A 27,962-nucleotide genomic window follows, 5' to 3' on the forward strand; every position below is an offset into this window, starting at 1 on the left:
GGTATTCTGTCAGGCTGGGAAATAAAATGCCTTAGTGGACAGCCCTGGTTTCAGTCTGTCTAGTTTTGTTCCATAGATTAATAGATACTAAAAGCAGGCCCAAACTTACAAGTGGGTAAAATTGATAAAACTATCCATGGTTTATAAAACTGACCAGCTATACAGTATGATTTCAGTGCTCCTTTCATAGGTATGTAATATTCTCTCAATCCTTAAAGGGGATGTAAAGGCAAAAAAATAAAATCCTATTTTTACTTTCTTTAAAAGGATACTGTCATGGGGAAAAAAATAAAAAAATGTTTTTCAAAATAAGTCAGTTAATAGTAAATTAATTATTTAATATTAAAAAGCAGGCACTGCTCGTATTAGATAGCTCAACCGTCCAAGAGCTATTGTGTGTGTATATATATATATATATATATATATATATATATATATATATATATATATATATATATATATATATATATATATATAAAATTGCAGAAAGGACCAGCACTCCGTTTTCCAAAAAATTCAATGATTTATTCAAAAGTCACAGTGTCAGACACTGTGAGTTTTGAATAAATCATTGAATTTTTTGGAAAACGGAGTGCTGGTCCTTTCTGCAGTTTTATATACCTAATTTGACCAAGCACCCGGCAAAACGAGATGTGAAGGAGTGTGGGTATCATCTGCGATTTCGTTTACAATACTTCTATATCTTACCTTCTACCCTCACACACCCAGAGTCTCTTGTTTGTAAATATATACAGGTATAGGAATGGTTATCAAGAAACCCGTTATCCAGTAAGATTCTAATTAGGGAAAGGCTGTCTCCCATAGACTCCATTTTATCCAAATTTTTATAAATTATTGTTATAATAAAACGGTACATTGTACTTGATTCAAACTAAGATATAATTAAGCAAAACCAGCCTATTGGGTTTATTTAATGTTTACATGATTTTCTAGTAAATTTAGGGCATAAAGATCCAAATTACTGAAAGATCCGTTATCTGGAAAACCCCTTGTCCCAAGCATATTGAATAACAGGCCCCATACCTGTACAGTATCAAAGATTAAAACTGGGCGTACACTAATACATCACCAAATGAGAAACCTCATGACAAATGCATAATTTGGCCACCCATGTGCTGGCGGATTCAGTCGTTTCCCCCGGGGCCAACAATCAATTTGTAATAGGGGCCAGTGCAGACTCCTCAGTCAAGGACCCCATCAATGTGCCAAAGCATGCTCGCTTGACTGGATTTTCAGACCTGCCCAATAATTGTCCGACTGATTTTTGTCCAGTTATCAATCAACAGCCCTCTGCAAAGCCCCCATGAACAGACCACCTATATCAGCCTATATATGCCCATCCTTAGCACCATTGATGAAAAGTGATGCAAGCTTACAATCTATGCATCCGTTGCCATAATTTATACACACTCCTTGGCCTATTTGATCATTTCTGTTGCTTTGCTTTCTAACTGACAACTTCTTGCAACTTCTTTGTTTTTCGTTCAGCCAACATATAATGACATTGCTGCCAACCCAAAGGTTCTTAAGTGGATGACAGACCTCACCAAACTGAAAAGGCAAATAAAAGGTATATATTTTTGTATTCATAACTAAGGCTTCTATATAGGTCGCATTACATTAGGTATGGAGCTATTTCAGATAATTAGATGAGGAATGATTGTTTATTGCTAACTGAAAACAGCAAAACCATAATACTTTGGTCTCTGATGATAACTTATGTTGCTTTACTAAGTTTGCAAAATATAATTGCCCCTTACAATATTAAAAATAGTACATGTGAAAGAATACAAAACTGGAGTCGTAAGTAATGTGCTTTGGTATTTACTATACAGTACAAACAGTGCAGGTAATTAAGGCACAATGCATTTTTTTTTTTTAAATGTCCTTTAGATGCAAAGCACAAAAACCTGGATGACGTGTTTTTACCTCAAACGCGCCCACGAAGCAACACACTTCCAAAAAGCTTTGGGTCATCTCTTGAACATGAGGAGGAGGATGAAACTAAATCAGAGAAGAAGCCCAGTCAAGAAGCAACCTTTGAACTTATTCTTAAAAGATTACAAGAAAACAGAACTGAAAAAGGCCTTCCTGAGAAAATTAATATGGTATGTTCTGCTAAATGGGTCTCGATGTAGATGGCTGGAATGCCCAATCAGATCACTCTGTGCAGGGCCTCCCTCACTATATTGTGTCTGCATGAAAACCTACATAACTTTACTGCAGCTCTTTTGTTGTTTTTTTTTTTTTTTCTTCATTTGATTTTTTTTCAGTAGATGAAAAGCAAGTTGAAAAGGAAAATTGTATGTCTTCAGAATTTTAATCCCTGTGTAAAATAGATTCTGGATGCCACTGAGCAATTACTGAGCAATCAACTCATAATATAACTTTTGGCACAGTTTTTTAGCAGTATCAATATGAGGTGGCTGATTGGGAACCTGAGTGGGAAGTTTGGGAACCTTTACAGTCATTTGGGGACTGAAAGGAACAACTGATCATTAGTAAGCAATGTAGTTTAGTCCCAGAGGGAAAAAGATTGGTTGTGCATGTATGAACATTTGTCTGCAGGTGTGCAAATGTGTATGTCAATATTTTTCTTAGACTTAAAGGGATTCTGTCCTGATTTTTATGATGTAGTTTTTATTTCTAAATTACACGGTTTACACTGCAAATAATTCACTCTACAAAATAACATTTTATTCCTTAACCAACAAGTATAGGCAGCCATCTCAGGTCATTTTGTCTGGTCATGTGCTTTCAGAAAGAGCCAGTACTTAAGGATGGAACTGCTTTCTTGCAGGCTATTGTTTCTCATACTCAATGTAACTGAATGTGTCTCAGTGGGACATGGATTTTACTATTGAGTGCTGCTATCTGGTTACCTTCCCATTGTTCTGTTGTTAGGCTGCTGGGGGGAGGTGGTGATATCACTCTCACTTGCAGTAAAGAGTGACTGTAGTTTATCAGAGCACAAGTCACATGACTGGATGCAGCTGGGAAACTGACAATATCTCTAGCCCCATGTCAGATTTCAAAATTGAATATAAAAAAAAATCTGTTTGCTCTTTTGAGAAACGGATTTCAGTGCAGAATTCTGCTTTAGCAGCACTATAAACTGACTCCTTGGCATGGTAAAATGCAAAGTTGTATTCATAAAAAGCACTTGCCACATACACACATTGATGCTAGTAAATTACTACTTTCACTAGCAGGTAGTGTCAATAACTGCTACTGACTTACACTGAGCAAATGGCACACTATTACTGTTATTAACCCCACATGCATTAATATGCTAGAAATTACTCCATCCCCTGTCTGCAAATTCGAACGCAACTACCGCCCAATTCATAAAAACAAATCAAAACTTACTCATTTTGGAGGATTGCTTCCAAAAAAATTCCACCCTGCACTGCATTCGTATAATAGGTTTTTTTGTTGTGTGTGTGTATATAGATAGATATAGATTTATATATATATATATATATATATATATATATATATATATATATATATATATATATATATATATATATATATATATATAATTTTTTTTTTTTTTCTTTATTTATATATAAAGAAGTTGAGTGGTTGCTTGTTTGCATAGGGAAATGAAGGCAGGAACCCAGCTTCCAACATGCCTTAGTGACAGGTACCTCGGAGTGGCTAAAAAAAAGAGGGCTTTCTCTAAAAAGTGTCATCAATTGACCGAAATCTGTATCTTAACATACTAATCAAGGTTTGAATTTGTTTCTCTGTCTTCCCAGAAAATGTCAAAAGACAACCTTGCAGAAGAAAAGATGTCTCTCCAGAAGAGCCTGCTTTATTATGAAAGTTTACATGGGCGCCCGGTAAGCATTTTTTGTTTCCTTTGCTTTTTTTTCATGTATGGATAAGGATACTTAAGTGTAATCTCCAAAGGAGCAGAATGCAAAGCAATTTATAAAAAAAAAAAAAAAAAAAGTCTACATATACAAGTGTAGCTAGCATTTCTGGATGCCACCTAGCTCACTATTAGAAGTTATGGGTAGTTATAGAAGTATGGGAATTGGGTTACCAATAATGACAGAATGAACTGGCAGGCATATACCGTATATACTCGAGTATTAGCTCACCCGAGTATAAGCCGAGGTACCTAATTTTACTTACGAAAACTGGGAAAAACTCATTGACTTGAGTATAAGCCTAGACACAACTAAGACCGTTGGACAAGCAGGTATAAACGGTACCTTCAGCACTAGGCTGCCAGTTGGTGCCTGAGGCACAACAAAGACTGACAGGCAGGCATTTTACTTGTTTACAAAGGCTTGGTATTACAGGTTATCATACAGAATCAACCAAACCTATCCCTTTGTAATCGGATTGTAGGTCTACTACACACCTATCATGATCCAGTTGCTTCTTTCTCATCATGAGCTGAGAAATCCCAAAGCAGGAGCTAGTTCAACTACAACTCTCAATATACGATATAGCACGGCAGCCGAGTTGCAGTTCAACAACAGCTGGAGAAGCATTCCGATCTCCCCGGTAATAGGGCAGGGGTGCAGTGCTCCCCCTTTTCAAGTTATACACAGCCACCATGGTTGCGGGCCCCATCCGGGGTGCTGGGGCACAGGACTCTTATACTCGAGTATAAGCCGAGGTAGACTTTTTCAGCACATTTTGGGTGCTGAAAAACTCTGCTTATACTCAAGTATATACGGTACCCAGTTTATAGGGCGCATATATCCACTTGCATAACAATGGAAAATTGATTGAGCAGTTCCACAATTGTTTTTATTTTCTTTATTTGTTTTCAGTACTTTTTTACACTTACATTTAGATAGCACCAAAATAGTCTGCAGTGCTTTACAAACTTTGGTTTCATTCACACCAGTCTCTGCCCAGTGGAGCTTACAATCTTAAGTCCCTATCAATACTATATCAGGAACCAATTAAACTGTCTGTATCTAATTATCTGAAAGAAACCCAAACAGGCACGGAGAGAACATACAAAGGCCTTGCAAATAGTTCCCTGGCTGCAATTAAAGCTAAGGAGACACACGCTCCAATTCGGGGAGAGTAGTTGCCCCACGACAAATGCTGGGGTCTTAGGGCAGAGACACGCTCGGATTCAGGAAGATTTAGTCAACAGGCAATAAATCACCTCTTCTTCGAGGCGACTAATCTCCCCGAACTGCCTCCCGCCGGCTAGAATGTAAATGGCCGGCGGGATGGCAATCCGTGTGCTTCGTTTTCCTAAGTTGCCTCACGAGGAAACTTCGGGAAAACAAAGCGATCTGAGTACCATCCTGCCGGCCATTTAGAATCTAGCCAGCTGGAGGCAGTTCGGGGAGATTAGTCGCCCCAAAGAAGTGGTGATTTATTGCCTGTTGACTAAATCTTCCTGAATCCGAGCATGTCTCTGCCCTAAGACCCCAGCACTGAAAGTCAGCAATGCTACTTACTGTGTTATGCTGCCCGTGAAGGATGAATTTGTGCACCTCAATGTCTCTTTTTCAAGACTCTGCCTTTTACATTGGTCCTTTTCACATTCCACCACAGCAATTTTGACTAATACATTAAGGGGCAGATTTATCAAAGGTTGAGGTAAATTTTCAAATGAAAAAAAAAATCAAGTTTCAATCTATTTTTTGTGTACTTTGACTACGGAATAGTGCAAATTCGATCTGAATTTGAAAAAAATTAGAATATCGAAATGTATCATGTACTGTCTCTTTAAAAATTTGTCTTGCACCATTCGCCATCTAAAACCTGCCAAATTGCTGTTTTAGCCTATGTGGGACCTCTTAGAACCCATTTGGAGTCAATTGGTGGACTTCGATCGAATGCACTATTCCTTTGATTCGTACGATTCGAATTCTGCCGAATACGGACCTATTCAATCAAAAACTGACCTATTCGACCCAAAAAAACTTTGACTTAATTTCGTTGGTCTTTTTGAATTCGACCCTTGATAAATATGCCCCTAAGAGGCAGATTTATCAAGGGTCAAATTGAAAATTTGAAATTCGCATTTTCTATTCATTTTTTATGGTCAAAACTGTCAAATTCGACTAGGGAGTTACTGAGATTCGGTTTGAATTTTTTTTAAAAAATTGGATTTTTCAAGATTTATCATACTCTGGCCCTTTAAGAACTTGAATTCAACTATTCGCCACCTAAAACCTGCTGAATTAGGAGAGGTCCAGGGATCAATTTGAAGTTGTTAGCAGCCTTCCTGACATTTGAATTTCTTTCGGAGAAAAGAACTTGAATCGAGTTTTTAAAATTTGAATTCGATTTTTCGGGTCAATTTAATTCATCCGAATTTAAAAAAAATTCTATTCAATAAATTTCAATTGGTCGAATTTCAAATTTATGGGAGTTTAGGTGCGTTTTTAAAAATTCACATGAATTCCAAATTCAACCTTTGATCAATGTGCCGCTAAGAACTGAATAGTATCCCCAGTGTCCCCAAATTTTGCCTATAGAAATGGCATGTACTTATAGTAACGTGTAGCTGCACTTTTCATTTCAAAGGTAACAAGAGAAGAAAGACAAATTGTGAAACCTCTGTATGATCGCTACCGTCTTGTGAAGCAGATGCTGGCACGCGCAACCATCGCTCCCATTCTTGTAAGTAACCACTTTTCTTTTCATTATAAATATCACTATTTTGAAGCAGGCTTACTAAATATTTCATGCAATAAAGTTTCTGATGCCTTATTCACCAGTCTTTGCAGAGCATATAACGACCTCTTCTTCAGGTATGGTTATTTTGCCTTCCTCTGGCTCAACTAGACTTTGAGAAGACTTTATTTCATAACCGATCTTGAGGGACATGTCAAACAAAAACTAAAAGGGGCCGAGTTAATTCATCTTTAACTTGACATTTAGTGCAATGTAGTCAGTTGCAGTTTGGTCTGCATTTATTTTGTTAATGCTTTTTTTATTAATATTTATAGGGATGCACCGAATCCACTATTTTGGATTCGGCCGAACCCCCGAATCCTTAGCGAAAGATTCGACCGAATCCAAATCCTAATTTGCATATGCAAATTAAGGGTGGGAAAGGGAAAACATTTTTTACTTCCTTGTTTTGTCACAAAAAGTCAGACAATTTCCCTCCCCACCCCTAATTTACATATGCAAATTTGGATTCGGTTCGGCCGGGCAGAAGGATTCGGCCGAATCCTGTTGAAAAAGGCCGAATCCCGAACCGAATTTTGGATTCGGTGCATCCCTAATTCTTTAGCTTATTGTTAAAAAAAAAAAATAACTCTCCAACCCAGCAGGGGTTTGAATGATAAAACTGATACGTTGCAGGGGGCCTGAATAAAAAGGAAAAAAATAACATTTAGCTTCTGAGAGCAATAGTTTGTTTTTTTTTTTGGCTGCAGGGTCTCTGACCCCGGATATGAAAGCTTGAAATAGGCAATGGAAAAAAGGCAAATTATTCAAAACCTGTAAAAATCTGTAGCATGGTGGGGATTGTGGCCGCCATCTCACACCACTTAATTTTCTCCTGCAAACAATCAGCAACACAGAGAATGTATAGCTAAGGCAGTCCAGACCCGGCTTCTGTTGTGCATGATACATAACTTAAATATCATGCAGAAAAAGATCAGGTGCCTAAAACAGCACCCGACAACCCCCCAATGCTACTCTGATTTTTCTCTACAGGTAATAAAAATAAGGACCTATTGGGGGGACAAGTGAGGTGATGGGGACTACTAATGTGAAACTCTACTTAACCCCCTGACCCATAATGTCTGCTGTAGTCACAACCAATCTCTTCTCTATCTGGATTTCTACCCAAATGCAGACCCTTTACCCAGCCCTGGGCACCATATTTGTTTCTTTTATAGCACTTCGATTTGTTTTGTTTTATTAGGGCTCACCCTCTTTAAAACGACGTGCTCAAATCTTGCCACCAATCATTGAAGGCGAAACATCTAATTTTTTTGATGACATAAAGGTAAGGCTAATAGTCTTCTTTTCCTATACCCTAAGACCAACCGGTAACCCCTGGTAACATTGTCCTTTCTGTTCTAAAGCAAGAAGAAGAGGATGAAAATAGCGGCCTGATTTCAGACAGCGGGGACAACACATGTATAACGGAGCAGTCTTTGCAGAGGCAGGATGAAACTCCCTTAATGAAACCTCAAGTGAAAGTGTCAAGAGATAGGTTATCAAGTTCTAGGACTACGTCTGTGTAAGTTATTCTATATTGCCTGCTTTTATACTCCTTAAAAGAAAGCATATTAGATGCCTGCCATATAAAGAAATAGTGGAAACACAAGAAATCCTACACAGTATGTGCAATTAAAGGTAAAAGGCGTCATTTACCTTCAAGTTAGACACTGGGCAAATTTGCACCTCGGCAGTACCCGTGGCAACCAATAAGATGTTTGCTCTCACTGTTCAACCAACAGCTGGCTGGAAAAAACTTATCACTGATTGGTTGCTATGGGTTTCTGCCCAGGTGCAAATTTGCCCAGTGTTTATAAATGAGCCCTATCGTGTGCAAACATTTTAAGCTTTTGGAAAGTAAGGGGTATGAAAATGTGCAGGCAGACAGGTATGTGAGAATGATAACAGTGGTTGGGACCAGGCCCATTCCAAAAATGTCACCATTTTGTACAAGGGTGCTGGGGGAAACATAACTAGGTAAATGAAAATGGTTAGGAATTGTGGCCTTAAGTATTATGACCCCTCTAGGACTAAGGGAATTTCAGTAAGATAGTTTAGACTGTATCCCAATATTAAAGAGCACCTTAATATTAATAAAATGAGCTCTTGAGAGGATGGGGAGGAGATGTAGTTCAGTAATAACTGGAGGTCTCTGGATTGTTATCTTACTTAGTCTTTTCTTTCCTTATATTTAACAAGCTAATAGCTTTAATACTTTGGATGATTTCCCTTAATGGATACAAGTAGAAGGCCACTCTGCACTGTTATTTGTTAATCTTTTCCCTTGAGCGGTTAAAAACACACTCATTCCTCTTCTGAACAGGGCCATTCACTTTACATTGTTGTTCTAGAACATTAGAAAGTAATATCTGAAAAGAATAAATATATTGGTGTAGTATAAATAATCTTATTTTCAAGCTTCATATCACAGGGCGTAAATTCTGTTCTGACTTTACCCACTAGGGCTGCTCTTGCTTCCAGAGTCTAACTGTGTATTTGTCATTTACCTTTTAGGACAGAATTGCTTGAGCAGCTCTGGAAAACAAAGGCAGAAAAAAAGAAACTGCGTCAGTCTTTACGGGAGTTTGAAGAGGAATTTCATCGACAGAATGGAAGGTTTGAATACAATTTTAACTTATGTGTGAAAAAAATGTTTTCTATTTGAGATTCAGGAACTTGAAGTATATTTAGATAGATAGATAGATAGATAGATAGATAGTTTGTATGTATTTTTGGCAATGCACCTTTACATGAGTCCAACTGAATGAACTTGTGGTCAATAAGGGAGCATTTTTCCTTTTAACGATTTAAAGGAACAGTAACACCAAAATATGAGTGCTTTAAAGTAATGAACATAAAATGGATTATTGTAATGGTAAAACTGGTGTGTTTGCTTCAAAAACTCCACAATAGTTTAAATAAACAAGCTGCTGTGTAGTCATGGGAACTGCCATTCCTCAGTAAAAAAGGAGAAAAGGCACAGGATACTCAGTAGATAACAGATAAGCTCTGTAGTATACAATGGGATTATTCAGGATTTATATGTTATCTACTGTGTATCCTGTGCTTGAATGGCTGCCCCTATGGTTAGGTAAGAAATCACTGGCACTCAAAGGGCAGGTGCAAGCAGGGACAATCCCTTGCGTTTTATTAGCAGAAAATGCGACGTTTCGGGGGTCAGGCACCTTTAACACTTGGTATGCAAAAGAAATTTCTTTCGCATATCAAGTGTTAAAGGGACCTGACCCCGAAACGTTGCATTTTCTGCTAATAAAACGCAAGGGATTGTCCCTGCTTGCACCTGCCCTTTGAGTGCCAGTGATTTCTTACCTACTTGCAGTTGGAGGGTGCCGATCCCTTTGTCACCGTGCACCGGGCAATCAACACGTAGGCCAGGGAGTGCGAGAGGAGCTTCTATTTGCCCCCATGGCTACCCAGCAGCTTGTTTATATAAACTATAGTTGTATTTCTGAAGCAAACACACCAGTTTTACCAGTGCAGAGCAACACTACATTATATTGTCATTCCTATAAATTGCTTTCATTTTTTGGTATTGCTGTTCCTTTAAAGGTTTTCCACGTTTCTTTGCTGTGCCTAAAAGATACTGAGTTTGTCATCTAGAAGATCATTTATTTTGGGATGAGTCTTCATCATCCCACTCTAGTGGTGCACCGACATAAAGCAAGGTTGTCTCCCCATCCCCCTGCATAAAAAAATCTTTGGTGAAGGGCTCCCCCTCCCCCTGTATTGCAGCCCATTCAGTTTTTTGGAGGTGCCGAGTTTGATGTTGGAAGTGGCTGGTAAGGGGGAGCTACCATACAACAGACCCTGCAATTTGTACCCTGCCCCCCTCACAACTGCAGGGTCTTATGGTAGTTATGCCAGTGTCCCACTCTTATCGGCATTACAGATTGTTGTTACATTCTCTGTTTTTTTTTTTAGTAATATTTGTAGGAATGTGCAGAAAGATGATCGAGCGCCAATGTTGGAAGTATACAGAGAGTACAAGAAGGTTAAAGCCAAACTGAGACTTTTGGAAGTTCTGATCAGCAAGCAAGATTATGCGAAATCTTATTAACACCTGCTGTGTCGGAGAGAGAAGTATGTTCCATGAAGCTATGTTATTGGAACTTTTATTTCCCTGCCTCGCGGGGTTAAACTGAAGTGTATGCACTTTTTATATTCCCACTCGCAGAAGATCATTAACAGGAATGAACACTTTATATGCATTCGATGATACGCAAACCTCTCATTCATACTCCTTTTTTTTTTTCTAACTTCTTTCTTACAGTTTGTGGTCAGAATGCATTGATTCCAATGTTTACATTTGTTCCCAGTTTTGGAGAAAGCATTGGTGGAAGGATTCTGTTTCATAGAGAAAACACCGATGTTCGGAAAACCCTTAAATAGACCTCTGTGTAGTGTGATAGAATCGACATTAGAGTGTTGTTTTATTAGTATGCATACGTAGACCAATCATAATCGCTTTGATTGCTAATGTTATTTATTTAAGGCAGAAATTCCACGCTACCTGCCTGTGCTGTGTGAAAGTCGGCCAGATCTCGATCGGATGGGACGTCTGGGGCATCTGTTCGTTGATGCGGTCCCACGATCCGACCGCCCGTTCCCATTCGTTAGGATCCGATCGTTGGGCCCTAGGGCCCACAATTGGATCAGCCCGATATTGGCCACCTCAAGGTGGGCATATCGGAGAGAGATGTGTCGCCAAACGAGCGGATCTCTCCGTGTATGGCCACCTTAAATCTGCCATAATTCTCCTTTACTTGGTTCATTCCAGGAAGAAATGGTGGAAAATGTTCATCAGTCTGTCAAAGACACAAGAGCAGGTGACAATATCTAAATTTGAAGTTTGAAACGGACTTCTGCCATATTGGATCTGGTTAATGCTTCTGTTCTACTCTTGCTCATCACATTAGCACACGATTCTATCTCTAGAGCTCATAATTTGTTCTACAGTTGTACTGACTTTAAAACGTTTTGTTTTGAGAAAACATTTTTATATCACCGCTAAGTTAAACTGTCTTGGTATTGAACATATTTTCAAGTTTATTTCTGGCACAATTTGGTATTTTTGTGTTGTATTTGTATTTTTTTTTTTCCTGTATGCAATATTTGCATTTGATAGCACTTAATGTAGCCGCTCACTGGCGAGGACGTGTTTATTGCAGGCGAATAGAAAATTTCCTTCCTCTTCTCACAACTGGATATTTATATATATCCTATAGTTACTGGAGAACACGACGTTCCAAACAAATCCTCTCTTGTGACATCACAGGGAAAAACGTTGAGTTGTGCGAAAATATCCCAAATGTATGATTGTTCTCCTACTGTTTATCGCAAAAAGATTTGAAAAACCGATTCAATTGCATAGTTGCAGTGTAAAATATTTCTGACCGTGTAGAAAATCATTTTTTTTTTTTGGAAACCATTTCTGAAAGCTTTTTATAATCGTTGGGGCAAAAAGATCAAACATGAGAAAGTCTATTTTACAAGGAAAAACAATTCAGTTTTCCATCTGTGATGAGCAGAATCTTTCCTTTTATCGGCTTCAATGCATTTTAAGAATTTTTGCCATATTTTTTTTTCAGTGAGACTGGACGGATTCGCTCTTCACTAATTTTGATAAATCTGCACCTGAAATGCTGTTCCCACCCATATTTATATTTCCAAACACGCTCACTTTATATATTTGCATTGGGGTTTTTGTTTTTTTTCCAATATTTTATGAAAAATAAAATCAATAGAAATGTGCTGTATGTGTGAGTATTCCGTCCCAATAATTTTTTAGCAAGAATAGCTTTGAGAAGAAGGAAAGCGACAGAGGCAGTTTATTGCCAATAGATTAGCCACAATAGTGCAAGCTATAACACTATACTGTATTTATTCTGCAGAATGCTTTACAAAACCTGTAGTAAACAGCTGTAGAAGCTCTCTGTTTGTTTAGGATAGCAGCTGCCATATTAGCTTGGTGAGACCACTTCCTGTATCTCATAGGTTTAGGCTCAGATTACAGCAGGAAGAGGTGGAGAGGAGCAAACTGAGCATGCTCACGCCCGGGGCAAGGAGGTTTAAGCTGAAAACAGGAAGTCTTATACAGAAGTCCATGTGTACACAATAGAAGGAAAGAAATGTGATGTTTCTTTTGACAGAGGACTCCGCACAGCACTGCTTTACTGGTGTATTTATATAGGCCTTTCTGATAAAGCTTACTTAATTTTAGCCTTTCCTTCTCCTTTAAATCTTTTTGGGTGTAAGTAGCTAGCAGCTTTCCACCAAGGTCACTGTTGATTTGGACTCATTCTTCCAGGTTCCAGGCAGATATTTTCAAATTATTCAGACAGCCAATGGCCTCCTTCCGAATAGTGCCATAAGTTATCAGTTGGACTGAGATCAGAGTTGGGAATAGGGAAGTGCTGAATCCAGGATTTAGGCAAATCCAAACCTTATTTTTTTTCCAGCAGGAAAAATGGTGAATCTAAGTGCCTAGCCGAATCCAAACATGAAAGCTAGCGTGACCTGTTTTTTTTATTTTCCATTCCTCAAGCTAATTTGCATATACAAATGAGGGTTTCACATTCAGTTTGGATTTGGCCAAATCCCAAACATAAGGATTCGGGGCATCCCTAGTTGTGAATGGGATATTATAACACATTCATCTTTTCCTGCCACACACCAATGAACCTGTAGGGAAATAGAATAAACAGAGAGACATGCAGGGAAATAATCAGTAAAGAGTTTAAATCAAAAACTTGCAGTTTGGGAGTTTTTATTTTTTTAAGTTTTTTCAAGCACAAGACTGAATTAACATTGCAGTGGCTCATGAACAGAAATGTGAATATCGTGCAGTGGTCCAATCAAATCCTGATCTCTCTCCAACTGCCAATGGTGGCACTACAGTCCCCTCGTTTTATGTTTTCCCCCATTTATGTGGCCGGGGGGGTTTTTTGTGTTATAATTTATTTCAAAGGGGGAACATCACTGATTTTAAGATGGATTTTCACTCGTTTTATGCTATAATTTTGAGCCATTTTCCCTATAGGAGAAGGAGAGGTATAATCACTGCAGGGGGCGCCAAATGTTATGCACACGGGGTGATTAGAATCACCCCTGCAGGTGTTCCTGTTAGCAGAAAGGCTTTACCCTGTTATTACATATGGGGGTGCAAAACCCATTCTAATATAATAATTTTTTTTTCCAATAATAAAAACAGTGTTACATTAAAAATATAATTCTGAGTTTGTTTTAAATAAAAACTAAACTTAAAAAATGTCTCTATATTCATGCAAAAGTTAATTACATCGTATAAAATGACAGTGACCCCCACATGGAGCCCAATGCGTTTCGCGCTTTTCCAGCGCTTCATCGTACAGTTTTCTATATGATTTTAAATAAAAATGTCTCACTTTAAGATCTGTTATTGCGTTAAATAAGAGAAGTGGTCGGGGGTCGGACTCCAATAAACAGAGTTGCTACCTGTGTATAATTTTAATGTTTTGGGTTTTTTTTTTTCCAATAACACGTAAGGCAGGCATTGATAAATGGCTTTCCTCAAATATTTTTAATATATTCCCCCCCCCATTTCAGTTTGTTGTTTTCCTGCAACTGTTGTAACTGTGCAATGCTGATGGCTCCTATTGATGTGAGTATGTGCTTGTTGCTTATAGATTATTAGCCTGTGGCCTCTGATATTAGACCAGCATGGCCGACCTTGTGTGAGTCGTGACTGTGATGCAATACATAACCGTTGCCACTGCGAATGTATATATTTCATATGATCTATTTTTCTTGAGTTCCCTGTTACTGGGCAGAGCTAAATGGGTATATGTTATTGCATCAGATGTACAGCTCTTTCTCCCTCTCATCATTTGTAATAAAAACATCTTAACCTTCCAGTTTTCTGACTTTTTATCCCAAATAACTTTTGTATCACTGCACTGGGCTGAGGAACTCGAGGCAATTCATGTCACGTGTCTGGGCCTGATGGAAAAGACCTGAGATTTAGTTCAGGTTTGGTCAGGCCATAGTTACATAGTCACATAGTTACATAGTTAAATCGGGTTGAAAAAGACAAAGTCCATCAAGTTCAACCACTCCAAATGAAAACCCAGCATCCATACACACACCCCTTACTACTTTTCATTAAATTCTATATACCCATACCTATTCTAACTATAGATATAGATATATATAGCCTTTGATATTATGTCTGTCCAAGAAATCATCTTAAAGGCATTAACTGAATCAGCCATCACAACATCACTGTCCTGACTGTGAAGAACCCCCTACGTTGCTTCAAATGAAAGTTCTTTTCTTCTAGTCTAAAGGGGTGGCCTCTGGTACGGTGATCCTCTTTATGGGTAAAAAGGTCCCCTGCTATTTGTCTATAATGTCCTCTAATCTTTTCCAGAGAAAACAACCCCAACCTTGACAGTCTACCCTCATAATTTAAGTCTTCCATCCCTCTAACCAATTTATTTGCACTTAGTCTCTGCACTCTCTCCAGCTCATTTATATTCCTCTTAAGGACTGGAGTCCAAAACTGCACTGCATACTCCAGATGAGGCCTTACCAGGGACCTATAAAGAGGCATAATTATGTTTTCATCCCCTGAGTTAATGCCTTTTTTTATGCAAGACAGAACTTTATTTGCTTTAGTAGTCACAGAATGACACTGCCCAGAATTAGACAACGTGTTATCTACAAAGACCCCTAGATCCTTCTCATTTAAGGAAACTCCCAACACACTGCCATTTAGTGTATAACTTGCATTTATATTATTTTTGCAAAAGTGCATAACCTTGCATTTATCAACATTGAACCTCATTTTCCAGTTTGCTGCCCAGATTTCCAGTTTAGACAAATCACTCTGCAAAGTGGCAGCATCCTGCAAGGAACCTATAGTTCTGCACAATTTAGTATCATCTGCAAAAATAGAAACAGTACTTTCAATGCCCACCTCCAGGTCATTAATAGACAAGTTGAAAAGCAAGGGACCTAGTACAGAGCCCTGTGGTATTCCACTAACAACACTTGTCCAATTAGAAAATGTTCCATTTACCACCACTCTCTGTAGTCTATCTTTTAGCCAGTTCTCTATCCAGGTACAAATACTATGTTCCAGGCCAACATTCCTTAATTTAACCAGTAACCTTTTGTGTGGCACTGTATCAAATGCTTTAGCAAAGTCTAAGTAAATCACATCCACTGCCATCCCAGAATCAAATTGATTGGATAAAAATGGATCTACAGTATTTCCAAGCCTTTAAATGTGTCCTTGGTCTCATCCTCCATTTGAGACTAGTGTGATACCTGCATTTGGAAGTTATTTGAAGGTTTCTGGATTATAAGAGGTAATCAACATGGTGGCTTCAATAACATCTTATTAAATAAACTGAACTTTCTGTGACATTAGATGAAGTCTACTAAAAGGTGCATCATAAAGGTTTGGATTGGATACAAAGAGACCAATGTATTTAGTTGTTGTAGAATGGCACAGGCCCACCAGACCCAAGGAAATATCAGCTCATTGGCCTATGTCACTGCTGTGCCCATGGTAGGTCTGTTGCTATTGCTTCTCAATCTTCTCAGTCTGCCTGTCCTAACTTGTTGCTTTCAGCTTTGACAACCCTTTAATTTGCTTAATTCCCTGTGCCTTGCCTTCTACACTGCCCATTAATCTGACCCGTGTCTTGCCTTCTACCCAGCCTGTGCCAGTGCCTACCATCCCGTTTTATGTTCTGCAATAAAGCTTATTTCTCTTCTCAAGTTGCTTTTTGCTGCTTAATCCTGGCAGTATGTAGAGGACCCTGGTCCCAACACGATACAAGAAGGCCACAGATGGAGCTCAATCCATGAAAATAGCTGCAATATCTGGGGCATGCATGGAGTAACCTACTATGCTGATTCAAGCCAATAGAAGAATCCAATTGTTTATGGGAGGCTATGCTGTATGATTCATTCTCCGCTTCCCTGCTGCTTCTGCTCCAGTGCCAGCCTTTTGCTCCAGTGCCAGCTCCCCAGCATTTTGTTTCTGTGTCATGACCCCCAGGCTCCTACCAGCTTTCCTCCAGCTGCCTGACCCAGCACTGAGCCTTTTTAACTCATACTGTACTGTGTCTTGCACTTTCCCCTTCCTGAACTACTTTTTAACTTTTTTTCGGTGCCTACCAGGTCTGGCAATCTGTGGATAATGGCAAATCACAAAGGGGCAGTTGTAAGATGTCACAATTTATTGGGACTTTTAGGGTTGCTGTTTGGGCCTCTGTGTACTTGAAATGCCAGGGCCTATTTTAAAGCCCTGGCCTGGTGCATTCTGCCCTTGTACCTTGTCTTCCCTAATGATGACCCAATGTCTGCTACTTTGTGCCTGCCTAAATGTAACTCAGGCCTGGACTGTGATTCAAAATAGGCCCTGGCATTCCAAGTACACAGAGGCCCAAACAGTCCCCACCAGCCCACTCAATAGTCACTTTCTATGGCATCTTACAGCAGTCACTCTGGCATTTGCCAGAACCCACAGATTGCCAGTCCGGGCCTGTTTATGTCAAACTTGTTCCAGTTGCCAACCACTCGCCTGTTTTCCAGTAGAGCTTCCTCATTTGTCAAAACCATTAAAGGGACAGGAGGATTCTGGAAAGGTGGAAATAACTTTCTCCTAAGCAATGAATCATGTCTCCTATATGACTGATAGGTCTCAAAGACTAACGCGGGTTTGGTGGATGACAGAAAAGGGATTGTTTATAGCAGTGGTCGCCTATGGCTAGTGAGCCGAACCAAGCAAATGATTGTTTTACATTGGAGTTGCTGGAAATAGTTTGGGCAGTAACTGAAAAGCCACTGGAAGGAGTTGCTGGAGCAACAGGGGGTCTCCAGACTATTCTGATTTCACTGTACAATCTTTTATATGTTCAGTGCGGTCCATAAAAATGCTGATGCTCTCTCTGTTTTCAGCACAATGGAGTCCTCAAAAGGGCATGTGGATTGACACAGAACTCTGTCTGGCTACTTCCATGTGCCCCTCAATAAACAAAAAATAGTCACCATCAGCATGGAGGATACTTGGCTGTGCGACAAGTGGTGAATCCAGCGAGCCCAGACCACGGGGTTTGATTCCTATATATCGTGCATGTGTTTAAGCTCTACAGGTTTCCATCTGATCAGACCCAATTCTTAGATTTGCAACTAAATTGTGTACGTTACAAGGGATGCTGAAATTCTGGAGAACTCCCTATGACCCACAAGACAATGGTGTTTGTGCAAATAATTGAATTGCACCTTTGTGAATTTGTTGGCCATGGCACATATTTAATAGGGTGGTGGTCTAAAAGTGCATGTTACCACCGGGAATCCTCCATTTTTTGCCAACAGCTGTGTACCTCCAGTTGGCAACTGACATGGAATCTTTTGATTTTGACATTAAATAACAGGCCACGGACCCACAACTGTCCACGTGCATAACTAGTACCATGCCTCAGCCACTAGAAGATACAGCATTGGGCACCGGGTACATCCAACGTGCCTGAGATGAGTGTTAATTCCAGGCCTCCCTTGTATTCTTGCCCCAGATCAGTGGTGCACGTTGGAGCTGCACTCTAAAGGTGGCCATACATGGAGAGATCCGCTTGTTTGGCAATGTCGCCAAATGAGTGGATCTCCCTCCGATATGCCCACCATGAGGTGGGCAATATCGGGCTGATCCGATCGCGGGCCCTAGGGCCCAACGATCGGATCCTAGCGAATGCAAACGGGCGGTTGGATCGCGGGACTGCATCAACGAACAGATGCGGCCGCGATCCGATGGGACTTTCGGCCAGATCTCGATCGGGGAAGCCCGTCAGGGGCCCCCATACACGGGCCGGCAGCTTTTATCGGCCCGTGTATGGCCACCTTTAAGGCCACAATTTTTGCATCCATTAGCCAACATAGCCATTGCAATCAACATCCTAACATACCCCTATAATACCAGAGATGCTTCCAAGGATAATTTCAAAGTCTTCCTAATGTTTTACATGACACTGTGGCTCTTTAATTTGGCGTTTTCAGTAAACAGATTGCTGTGATTTGAGGTTTTGTTGCAAGACGGGTTTTCTCTGCTTTTGCATATTCCTCCCCTTATAAAGCGGCAACTAAAGGAAAGGGCTTTGCTGGCATGGCATCGGGCTGTAGGCTAGTGACAGCAGGAGACGAGGCTAGCACAGCAAATTGACCTTGCAGCCTTTTCATAGGGGAAATCTCTATCTCCAGGTTCAAAGGGCTAAATACATTAGTTAGAATAATGATTCTCACTTGTGGCAGAGACATTTAACATATCAAAGTTGTGATCTCCATAGGGTCCTGGCATTGTTTAAGGAACCAAGTTCCTGCATGTAAGTGACATCGCATTACCCTTCTGTAGAGAGAGAGAAAGAATCCCAGTCCTATGTGTATTCACGTTACACTGGAAACCAGTTGAGAACATTTTAATGCTTAAGTGCATTTATTAACTGACGGAAGGCATAATATCTTTTAGACTGAACCATGCATTTGTACAGTCAATAGGGGCTTTGGGGGGTCTTCGAGCCTACAGATCAGAACAGCCCCAACTACCTGCACTCGATGGGAGATGCTGTTGCAGCGATGCAGAGTCGCCTTGGGGTTGGGGATCTCTGAATATCCGCAAGAATATCTGAATTAAAACGTGTGTTCCCAGTGTATCTGAATGAGAAAAGCTGTTGCAGCTGTGTGTGTGTTTAGGGCAGAGACACACAGGAAGATTCAGGGAGATTTAGTCGCCTAGTGACTAATCGCATCTCCTTCAGGCGACTAATCTCCCCGAAAAGCCTTCCCGCTTCTAAGTCGCAGGCAGGGTGGCATTCAGAGCACTTTGTTTTCCGAAGTCGCCCAAAGTTTCCTTGTCAGGCAACTTCAGATGACTTCGGAAAACAAAGCGCACTGATTGCCATCCCGCCGGCGATTTATATTCTAGTCAAAGGCTTTTCAGGGAGATTAGTCGCCCGAAGGAGATGCGATTAGTCGATGGGCGACTAAATCTCCCCCAATCTTCCCATGTGTCTCTACCCTTAGTGCTGCTTTTATCAGGGGGCCTTATTGGAATTACTGTTATCTCTTGCATGGAAATGAGGAGCCATGGTTTAGGAATCCCTGCATCCCACTTGGGGCTTTTCTGTTGTAGTTGAATACATCAAGCTTGGCAAGTAACAAGGCAGCTCCCTCTCATGCAAAACAAATATCTATGTGCATAGAAAAATATAGGGGCATCATTACTAAAGTGTGGAATCTAAATTTTAAACCATTAAGCGGGGTGCAATGAGGCTATGACCACAAAATTCATACAGACAAATACAAGAGATACTCTGCACCCAATATCAATATATTAATGACATTGAGACATTTTATGCGTGAAGCTTCTAAAAATATTTAATGGTCAGATCCATGTTGTAGCTCCCACCCTTGCCAGAGACTGTCCGATGATTCCGTTGGATCACCCAGTTGGGGGTGCCTAATATATTGGTACTCCTTGTCCTTTAAAAGCAAATGTAAAGAGAAATTTTCAGCGTTTCTGAATTTATTATTTGTGGTCACTTAGTTATGGAACCTTATGACCTGGAACTCTCCCGTTTGGACTCTTATCAGGTACCTCTTACAGCGGGTCAAGTTCGTGGTTAGACATTCTAAGGGTTCAGCATTTCACAAGGGCTGCCACCTCAAGAGCTACCCATTCTCTAACTCTCCCTCCCAATTGCGCTCTCTGCAGCCCTCAACCCACTCCAATACTAAAGCTGGCCATAGACGCAAAGATCCTATCATACAAGTCGATGATTTGTACAATTTTTGGATCGTGTGTGGAGAGTCCCGACATTTTTCGTCCGCCAGAGCCCATTGCGTTCTCAACATAATCTGATCGTTCAGCCATAGGGCCGAAAGTTCAGATTACCCCCGATATAGTCATGCCCGTTAGTGGCATATTGGGGAAAGATCGGCAATGTCGCCAAATGAGCAGATCTTTTTGTCTATGGCCACCTTTAGGGGCAGATTTATCCAGGGTCGAAGTGAATTCGAGGGAATTTTCGAAGTAAAAAAGTTCGAATTTCTAAGTAATTTTTTGGTACTTCGACCATCGAATAGGTTACTACGACTTAGACTTTGATTCGAAGTAAAAAAGTTCGGAGTACTGCCTCTTCAATATTTCGCCGAATTAAAGCTGCCGAATTGCTATGTTAGCCTATGGGGACCTTCTACAAACTATTTTCTAAGTTTTTAGAGGTCGAAGAAAAAACGTTCGATCAAATGGATCAAACGGCCAAATTCGATGTAAAAAACTTCGACTTCGATATTCGAAGACGAAGTATTCCAATTTGATGGTCGAATTTCGAAGCTTTTTCTACTTCGAAATTCGACCGTTGATAAATCTGCCCCTTAAAATGTAAGTGAGGGGGGCATCATGTAAGGTGCCTCAGGGCCGCACTTAGTGGCAAATCTGCCCTCCTCCCTCGCATCCTGTACTTTTGCATAATCACATGCAATTCCTCACTGATTGATTGGAGCTCAGTGCAAGTTGGAAGGAGAGTGCACAGGAGCGAGATCCCTCTGTAAATAGTGCGTATGTACCTGCACATCATTTTGTGTCCATTCAAGGGCTCTGAGCTTGCTTCATAAAGCCTTGAAATGGTTTGAATTAAGGGGTAGATTTTTTAACGGTTGAGTTGTTTTTTCAAGGGTATTTTTTTGTCAAAAAATCTATTTTTCAGTTAAAAAAAACAACTCAGATTTTAGAGATTTATTATACCCTGATCCTGTAAAAAGTTCGAATCAGAAAATACACCGTCTAAAACCTGTCAAGGTCATGTACGAGCCAATGGCAGAGGTCCCTTGAATCATTTGATGATATTAACAGCCTGCACGATTGAGTTTTTTTCGGAGGGTTTTGGCTGAAAACTCAAGCGATTTGATGTTTTTTTTCTTTGCTGTAAACTTGATTAATTTGAGTTTGAGGTTTTCATATTCTTATTCATCCACATTTTTATTAATGGGAGCTTTTCTATTCAGATATTTTATTAAATAAGTAGACATTCTTGCTTTTTTAAAATGTGAGTTTAGTTGTGGTTGAAAAAAACCTCTAAAAACGACACACAATCGACCTTTAATAAACAGGCCACTTATATTTAATCAACTTTCTATTTCTTTTTTTCAAGAATTTTCAAGAAAATAAAAAATAGCAATATTACTTAAAGGAGAAGGAAACCTAGTCGGCGCAAATCCCCTCCCCCCTCCCGTGTGTTGCCCACCATCCCTCCTCCCCCCTGGCCTACCCAACCCGCTGGGCAAATGCCCCTAACTTGTTACTTACCCTTCTGCGCAGGTCCAGTCTACTGAGTTCACCGACGCCATCTTCTTCCAAGCGATCTTCTTCCTGCTTTGACCGGCGCATGCGCAGTAGGAGCATTTCGCTGGTGTGATCTACTGCGCATGCGCCAAAAGTCACAAAGTGAAATCGGAAAACTTTGTGACTTTTGGCGCATGTGCAGTAGATCCATACCGGCGAAATGCTCCTACTGCGCATGCGCCAAAACGCCGTTAAAAGCAGGAAGAAGATGTCGTCTGTGAACTCCGTGGACTGGACCTGCGCAGAAGGGTAAGTAACAAGTTAGGGACATTTGCCCAGCGGGACGGGTAGGCCAGGGGGGAGGGTGGGCAACACACGGGAGGGGGAGGGTTTTTGCGCCAACTAGCTTTCCTTCTCCTTTAAAGAGCACCTGTTGGACAAACTAATATCCCCAACCAAAGATGTTGGGTCTATTAGCAAAGATGCTAATAGACCCTGCCATCGCTAGGCCACCTGCACCACCATGCGAGCAGACATGTCGTACAAAGCGCATGCGTATAATGAGAAAGTTGCAGCATTTGCTCATTATGCGCATGTATGTGCCCCAACATGGCCGCTTGTACTGTAATCTCCCCCTGGTGTTACCCCCAACCGGAGTTTGGCTCTGTTAGCCCAACAGGTGCCCGTTACTAACACTGAAGTGGAAAGAATACCATCAGAAGTCCAGTTCTATAAACACTGTTTAACTTTGATTCGTCCCAATTTTTTGACACTTCTAAGATATAAAATATGTAAAAACAGAGTAAACAGATTGAATTTCCTTGTAAACTGCTAGAATAATGAAACAATCAGTACACATTGGGATTAGCACCCTTGGGTTTGTTAATGGAAAGATTTTCTGCCGGGCGACTAATTCTCGTCTGTCTCTGCCCAAAAAGGTCAAGGGAAGTCTACAATTTATAGTTTAATTACATATGACAATTTACTGTATCCTAATACTAGCCCCATGGGATACTGACATAGCTGACTGATTAGTTACCAGTTGAGTTGCACAATTGATAGGCACCAGTGGAGAAAATGAGCCATGTGTCATTAGAAGAATGCATTTAGCATTGCTTATATCTACCCTGACTAATGCCATTAATATGCATGGGGTTCTGGAGATCCCATGCAGTGCTGGAGGGCTGGCAAAGCAGAGGAAACCTTATCAAGAACAGATAAGGCCTTGCAGGCCCGTAGGTTGAATAAGAATAGCTTTAAATAGTGTTGTAAAACCAGTAGGGGGCTTGGGGCTGGCCTGGAAGATCAATGAGTCTCGTGTCCCTGTTCTGCTCAGTTCTCAGACACTCTGCCTAATAAATGAAAGTTAATGGTGACAGTCCGAACAGCCGACAGGAACAAATTAAAGACAAAATGCTTTTTTTTTTGTGTAAGAGATAAAAGTTGACACTGTATATGCCCCTCTTGCAGACCTGCCGAAGCCCATACTACTTCTGACCCTTGTCCCCGCTCTGCTAGAATTGGAAGTTCTGCCATAAATGATTGTGTGAATGTTTAGGGATCTGGCAACCCTGCTGATAAAGAGTCTGCTTGGAGCAGCAAATGTAGGTAGTTCTTATACGTTAATAGTTACACATATGGATATTATTACATATATTTCTAATGCCATTTTGGGGGCCCGCTATTATCTATTATTTATTTAATGTCTACCCTATTGAAGGGGACAACGAACCGACTGCTACTGGAACCTTTGGATTTCGTCTGACCAACAATGCCTAGTATTCCGGATCCGGGGAACTTGCACAAAGAAACACCAACGAGTGGATCAGAATAACAAGTTCCGTTTATTGTAGTCCAAACATAGGCTTATATAGGGTATAAGCAAAGACATCCTAATATAGTGACGTATTAGCAAAGTATATGTCTTGTAATAGGTTCAGCATTCAGGATTGGAAAGAGAGAAATAACAGACAAATATGTGCGTGCGTATTAGCTGAGATATTTTGGCTAAGGCAAGCTGATAACATTGTTTATGGTACATGATGATACTTATGCAAGGTTGTCCAAGAAGAGACAGCACAGGGTCGTACAGGAAAACAAGTACAGAGGCCTACAAGGGTCGGCACGTAGGCATGTAACCCTTGCTTTGTTCTTAAATAAAAATAACCCTCAGAGTTTTGGGAAGGTTGAAAGCCTAAATGGTGTTATATAGAATAAAATTTAATAGATTCTGAAAGAAACATTCAAATCTTGGGTTAACTTCCTTCCATTGTTTTGTTTTCAATATGCACCAATCCAAAAGGCCCTTACAAACTGTCACCCTATGACATTCTGTCTGGGTCAGCCCTAAGAATGGGATTGTATATGTAGCTATTGTACAGAAATGTCTAAATGAAATACACAAATATGTTTTTGATTCTATTCCAGATCCAAATGTCAATACTGGTTCACACTATCTTAAACCGGGTGACTGGGTAGTGATTAGAAATTACGTGAGGAACAGCTTGGACCCAAGGTTTGAAGGTCCTTTCTAAGTGCAATCAGTAATACCTACTTCAGTAAAATTACATAACAAAGATATATAGATACATGTTTCAAATTGTAGTAGAGCAAGTGTACCCGACAAGCATGTATTTGTATTTTAAGTACTACTGATTCTGCGAGTTGCATATAACACTACATACATTTAATTTTAGTATTTCTATCCGCCCTCTCTTCTTTTCTCACTAAGAAACTCACTACTTATTTGGTGCAAGCAAACAGCGTGTTTTATTTCAATATGGGTGCGAAAGATTCAAAGAAATTGCCACTAATGGTGAAACTTGTAAAGAATATGTGTATAGATGCAGTCCCACAGGAGGGTTTTATGTTGATCCCTGGGTTGATAAAATAGCATGATGGGGAGAAGCTTTTTCTATTCTGAACATCTTGTGTCAGTATGGTTCTTCTGGTGTACACCCATAATCTAATTAAGACGGGAATAGATATCCTCAGGACTGTTTGTGTCCTTATCAATTTTGATGCCCATAGTGAGGCTGCAGATTCAGACTGCTCATCAGCCGATACAAAGGACACAGGTTGACCAATGGAGGACGGGACGGAGACTGATCACCTCCGGGACACGGGAAGACCTATTTTTATAGTTTCTTACTCGTGTCAAACCTGCTATTATTGTTCATACCTGTTGTCTAAATCGACTCCTGGCAGCCAGCAACAACAGGTATTTTCTTGCCTGCAGCTCTTTATTGAACCTGTATAGAGCTATCTATTACCCGGGTTTGTGTTTTATGTTTTGTGATATTCTCTTTCTGAGAGAGTAGAATTAGATGATTAATGCGTGTGGTATCCAGACGTCAATAGGACGCTGATACAACTCTGTCTATCTTAATGATAAGGGTTTTGTAGAGACCGCTGAAGCATGGTTCAAAGTTGCTAAATGCTTACACAAAGAATTTTGGTCCGAACAAAGAATAATCGAATCAAATGGGAAATTTAAAGTGATGTATTAGAAGCTCTAGCCCCACAAGAGTTGAGTGGTTGTAACTCATATGGCATACATAGAGCCATCAACTCCCTATGCTAGGAATGTTTCCCGTAATCAGAGCAGGGGAGAGTAAGAATCAGAAAGTGCAGTAGAAGAAGGTAAAGTAAGTGACATAGAAGAAGGTCAGGAAAGTGCCGTAGTATCAGAGGAAGCTAGAAAGCAAAGAGAAATCTGCTAGTAGAAGGGTTAAGTTAGAAAATAGAGAATAGTGAGAAGAGACAATTTATCTTTCAGTGCTGAAAATAGCAGCGCTGATACAGGCAGTTCTCAGCCCCGCAGCCAAGCTCTACCCCGCCCGTAGAGAAAAAGGGAGGTAGCGGGCGTCCCTGCAGCACGTCTCATTAACACAGAGAAAGCTCATTCCATGGACAGCACCAAATCTTAGAAGGATTTTTCAAGATGTTCCACAGCCTCGTACTAATCCACACAAATTTGAACAGGAACTCTTGTTTATCCATAGTGCCCATAACCCTTCACCTATGTTTTTTGTAAAGTTGAATTCCCAAACTATAGTTGGACCAATTCAGAGACCATGGGGGGCTGATAGGAAATCAAGATACTGCCCTTGGCCATGTTGGAACCCTATAGCATGGTAACCAAAGTCTGCACTGCAAAGGAGAGATTAAACCCCAAAAGCGGCTCATAATCATGTTTCCATTGTTCAAACGCAAATTTTAAAAATTGACGAACAAGAGTGCAGTGGTGGAGCTTCAAAGCTGGAAACACAGGGAAATGGAACATGGGCCAATTAGCTCAGTGGCAGGTTATTGACTTTCAGATTTCGTTTCCCAAAGACCATTGCTTTACAATCGAGTGCACCCATGTTTCCAGGTCATTCCCATACATGTAAATAGGGCCCCTTTTGCAACTGGTGTTCCTCGCCTACAAACTCATTCATTGCTGTTGGAACAAAACACTCGGATTCTTTGGACACCAGTTTGTTCAAGTGTTCCATGACCAGTAGCTCGTGCGCAGCATGTTGCTCATCAACCCCTTGGATGTTGCTTCCAGTGGCCACAAAACAGGAGCTTATTTTTGGATTCATGACTTAAAGGCAAGTTTTGGTTGTATAAAAACCAGATGCCAAACAGAGCCTCCTGTAGGCTACAGTCCATATAGGGGTTACCAAACAGCCAATTTGACATCCCCATGGAGTTTTTCTAACTCTTTTTTACATTTAAATGTGGCTCATGAGTAAAAAAGGTTGGGGACCCCTGGTTTTCTGCCAGATGGGGCTGATTTTTGGCCTGTGTTTTTAATGGGCTGATCCATTGGCCTCTGCTCCCATCTGTGTTTACACCAAGGGGAGCTGTGGTGGCTTTGTTGCACACACATGAAACGTTACAGTAGGGAACCTCAAACTTTTTTACCCATAATCTACATGCAAAAAGGTTTCTGGGGTGGCAATTATGGGCTGTGGTTGACTATTGGTAGCATCTATGTGGACTGGCAGTCTACACGATGCTCTATTTGGCAATACATTTGGTTTTTATGCAACTAAAACTTGCCTCCAAACCAGGAATTCAAAAATAAGCAACATCCAATTGGGTTGGTGAGCAACTTGTCACGAGCCACTGGTTGGGGACCTCTACGCAGGGCAGCCATCAGGGGGGGACAGGGGGGGACAGGGGGGAGAGTTGTAGGGGGCCCCGAGGGTAAGGGGGCCCGGCCACGCCACACCTACTTGATCAGCTGGGCCCCCCGTCTTTCTGAGAACTGCTGACTTCGGGAAGGCATGGATGTTTAAGGGGCCCTGGTCACCAATTTTCTTATAATGTGGGAGGGGGGGCCCTGGCCACCAATTTTGGCCACCAATTTTTTTTTTCTCATGTGGGGTCCTAGCCACGAATATTTTTTAATGGGGGGGCCCTGACCACAAATATCTTTTTATTTTTTATTAACATCTGGGAACCAATATTTTTTTTGTTTTTTTACTGTGTGGTGGGGAGGGCGGACCTGTAGGTGGGGCTTGCGGTGGGCCCAGGAAATTTTGTCGTATGGGGCCCTGCGATTTCTGATGGTGGTCCTGCCTCTGCGTTGAGTATGTCTTTTTGTGCAGAATTCTGCCCGTGTATCTGCTCCCAGGCCAACACAGCACCTCTTGGTAGAGACACAGGAGGTAGCGAAGGCTAGCAGATCAGCCGATTATAAATGAAGAACGAGAATCACCCTTAACCGGCAACACAAGATTTTGAACCAAAAATGTAGTACTAAAATATATATAGTATTTTTTTTATAATATTTTTGTTATTCATTTACCAGAGAGAGAGAGAGAGAGTCTCACTGCCCAAAGTACAAAATACAGATTCCAGAATATTGTGAAGAAGCAACAAAGGTTCAAAACCAAACAATATGCAGTGGATCAATTTTACAGACAACCTG

General features: G+C 40.6%; 1 protein-coding gene across 3 annotated transcripts in view; it reads left to right on the forward strand.

The window, feature by feature from the left end:
- fam13b.L (family with sequence similarity 13 member B L homeolog) overlaps nt 1-12,470 on the forward strand; it is a 50,252-nt gene extending 37,782 nt beyond the window's left edge. For all 3 annotated transcript variants that reach the window (XM_041586145.1, XM_018252104.2, XM_041586146.1), the window contains 8 exons: nt 1,510-1,591; nt 1,915-2,129; nt 3,786-3,869; nt 6,541-6,636; nt 7,895-7,978; nt 8,058-8,215; nt 9,208-9,309; nt 10,636-12,470. In XM_041586145.1, the coding sequence (XP_041442079.1) occupies nt 1,510-1,591; nt 1,915-2,129; nt 3,786-3,869; nt 6,541-6,636; nt 7,895-7,978; nt 8,058-8,215; nt 9,208-9,309; nt 10,636-10,771 (957 nt within the window). In that variant the 3' untranslated portion in view covers nt 10,772-12,470. The remainder of the gene's footprint in view (nt 1-1,509; nt 1,592-1,914; nt 2,130-3,785; nt 3,870-6,540; nt 6,637-7,894; nt 7,979-8,057; nt 8,216-9,207; nt 9,310-10,635) is intronic.
- The last annotated feature ends 15,492 nt before the right edge of the window (nt 12,471-27,962 follow it).

The sequence above is a fragment of the Xenopus laevis genome, chromosome 3L (assembly GCF_017654675.1).
Source record: "Xenopus laevis strain J_2021 chromosome 3L, Xenopus_laevis_v10.1, whole genome shotgun sequence".
Classification (NCBI taxonomy): domain Eukaryota; kingdom Metazoa; phylum Chordata; class Amphibia; order Anura; family Pipidae; genus Xenopus; species Xenopus laevis.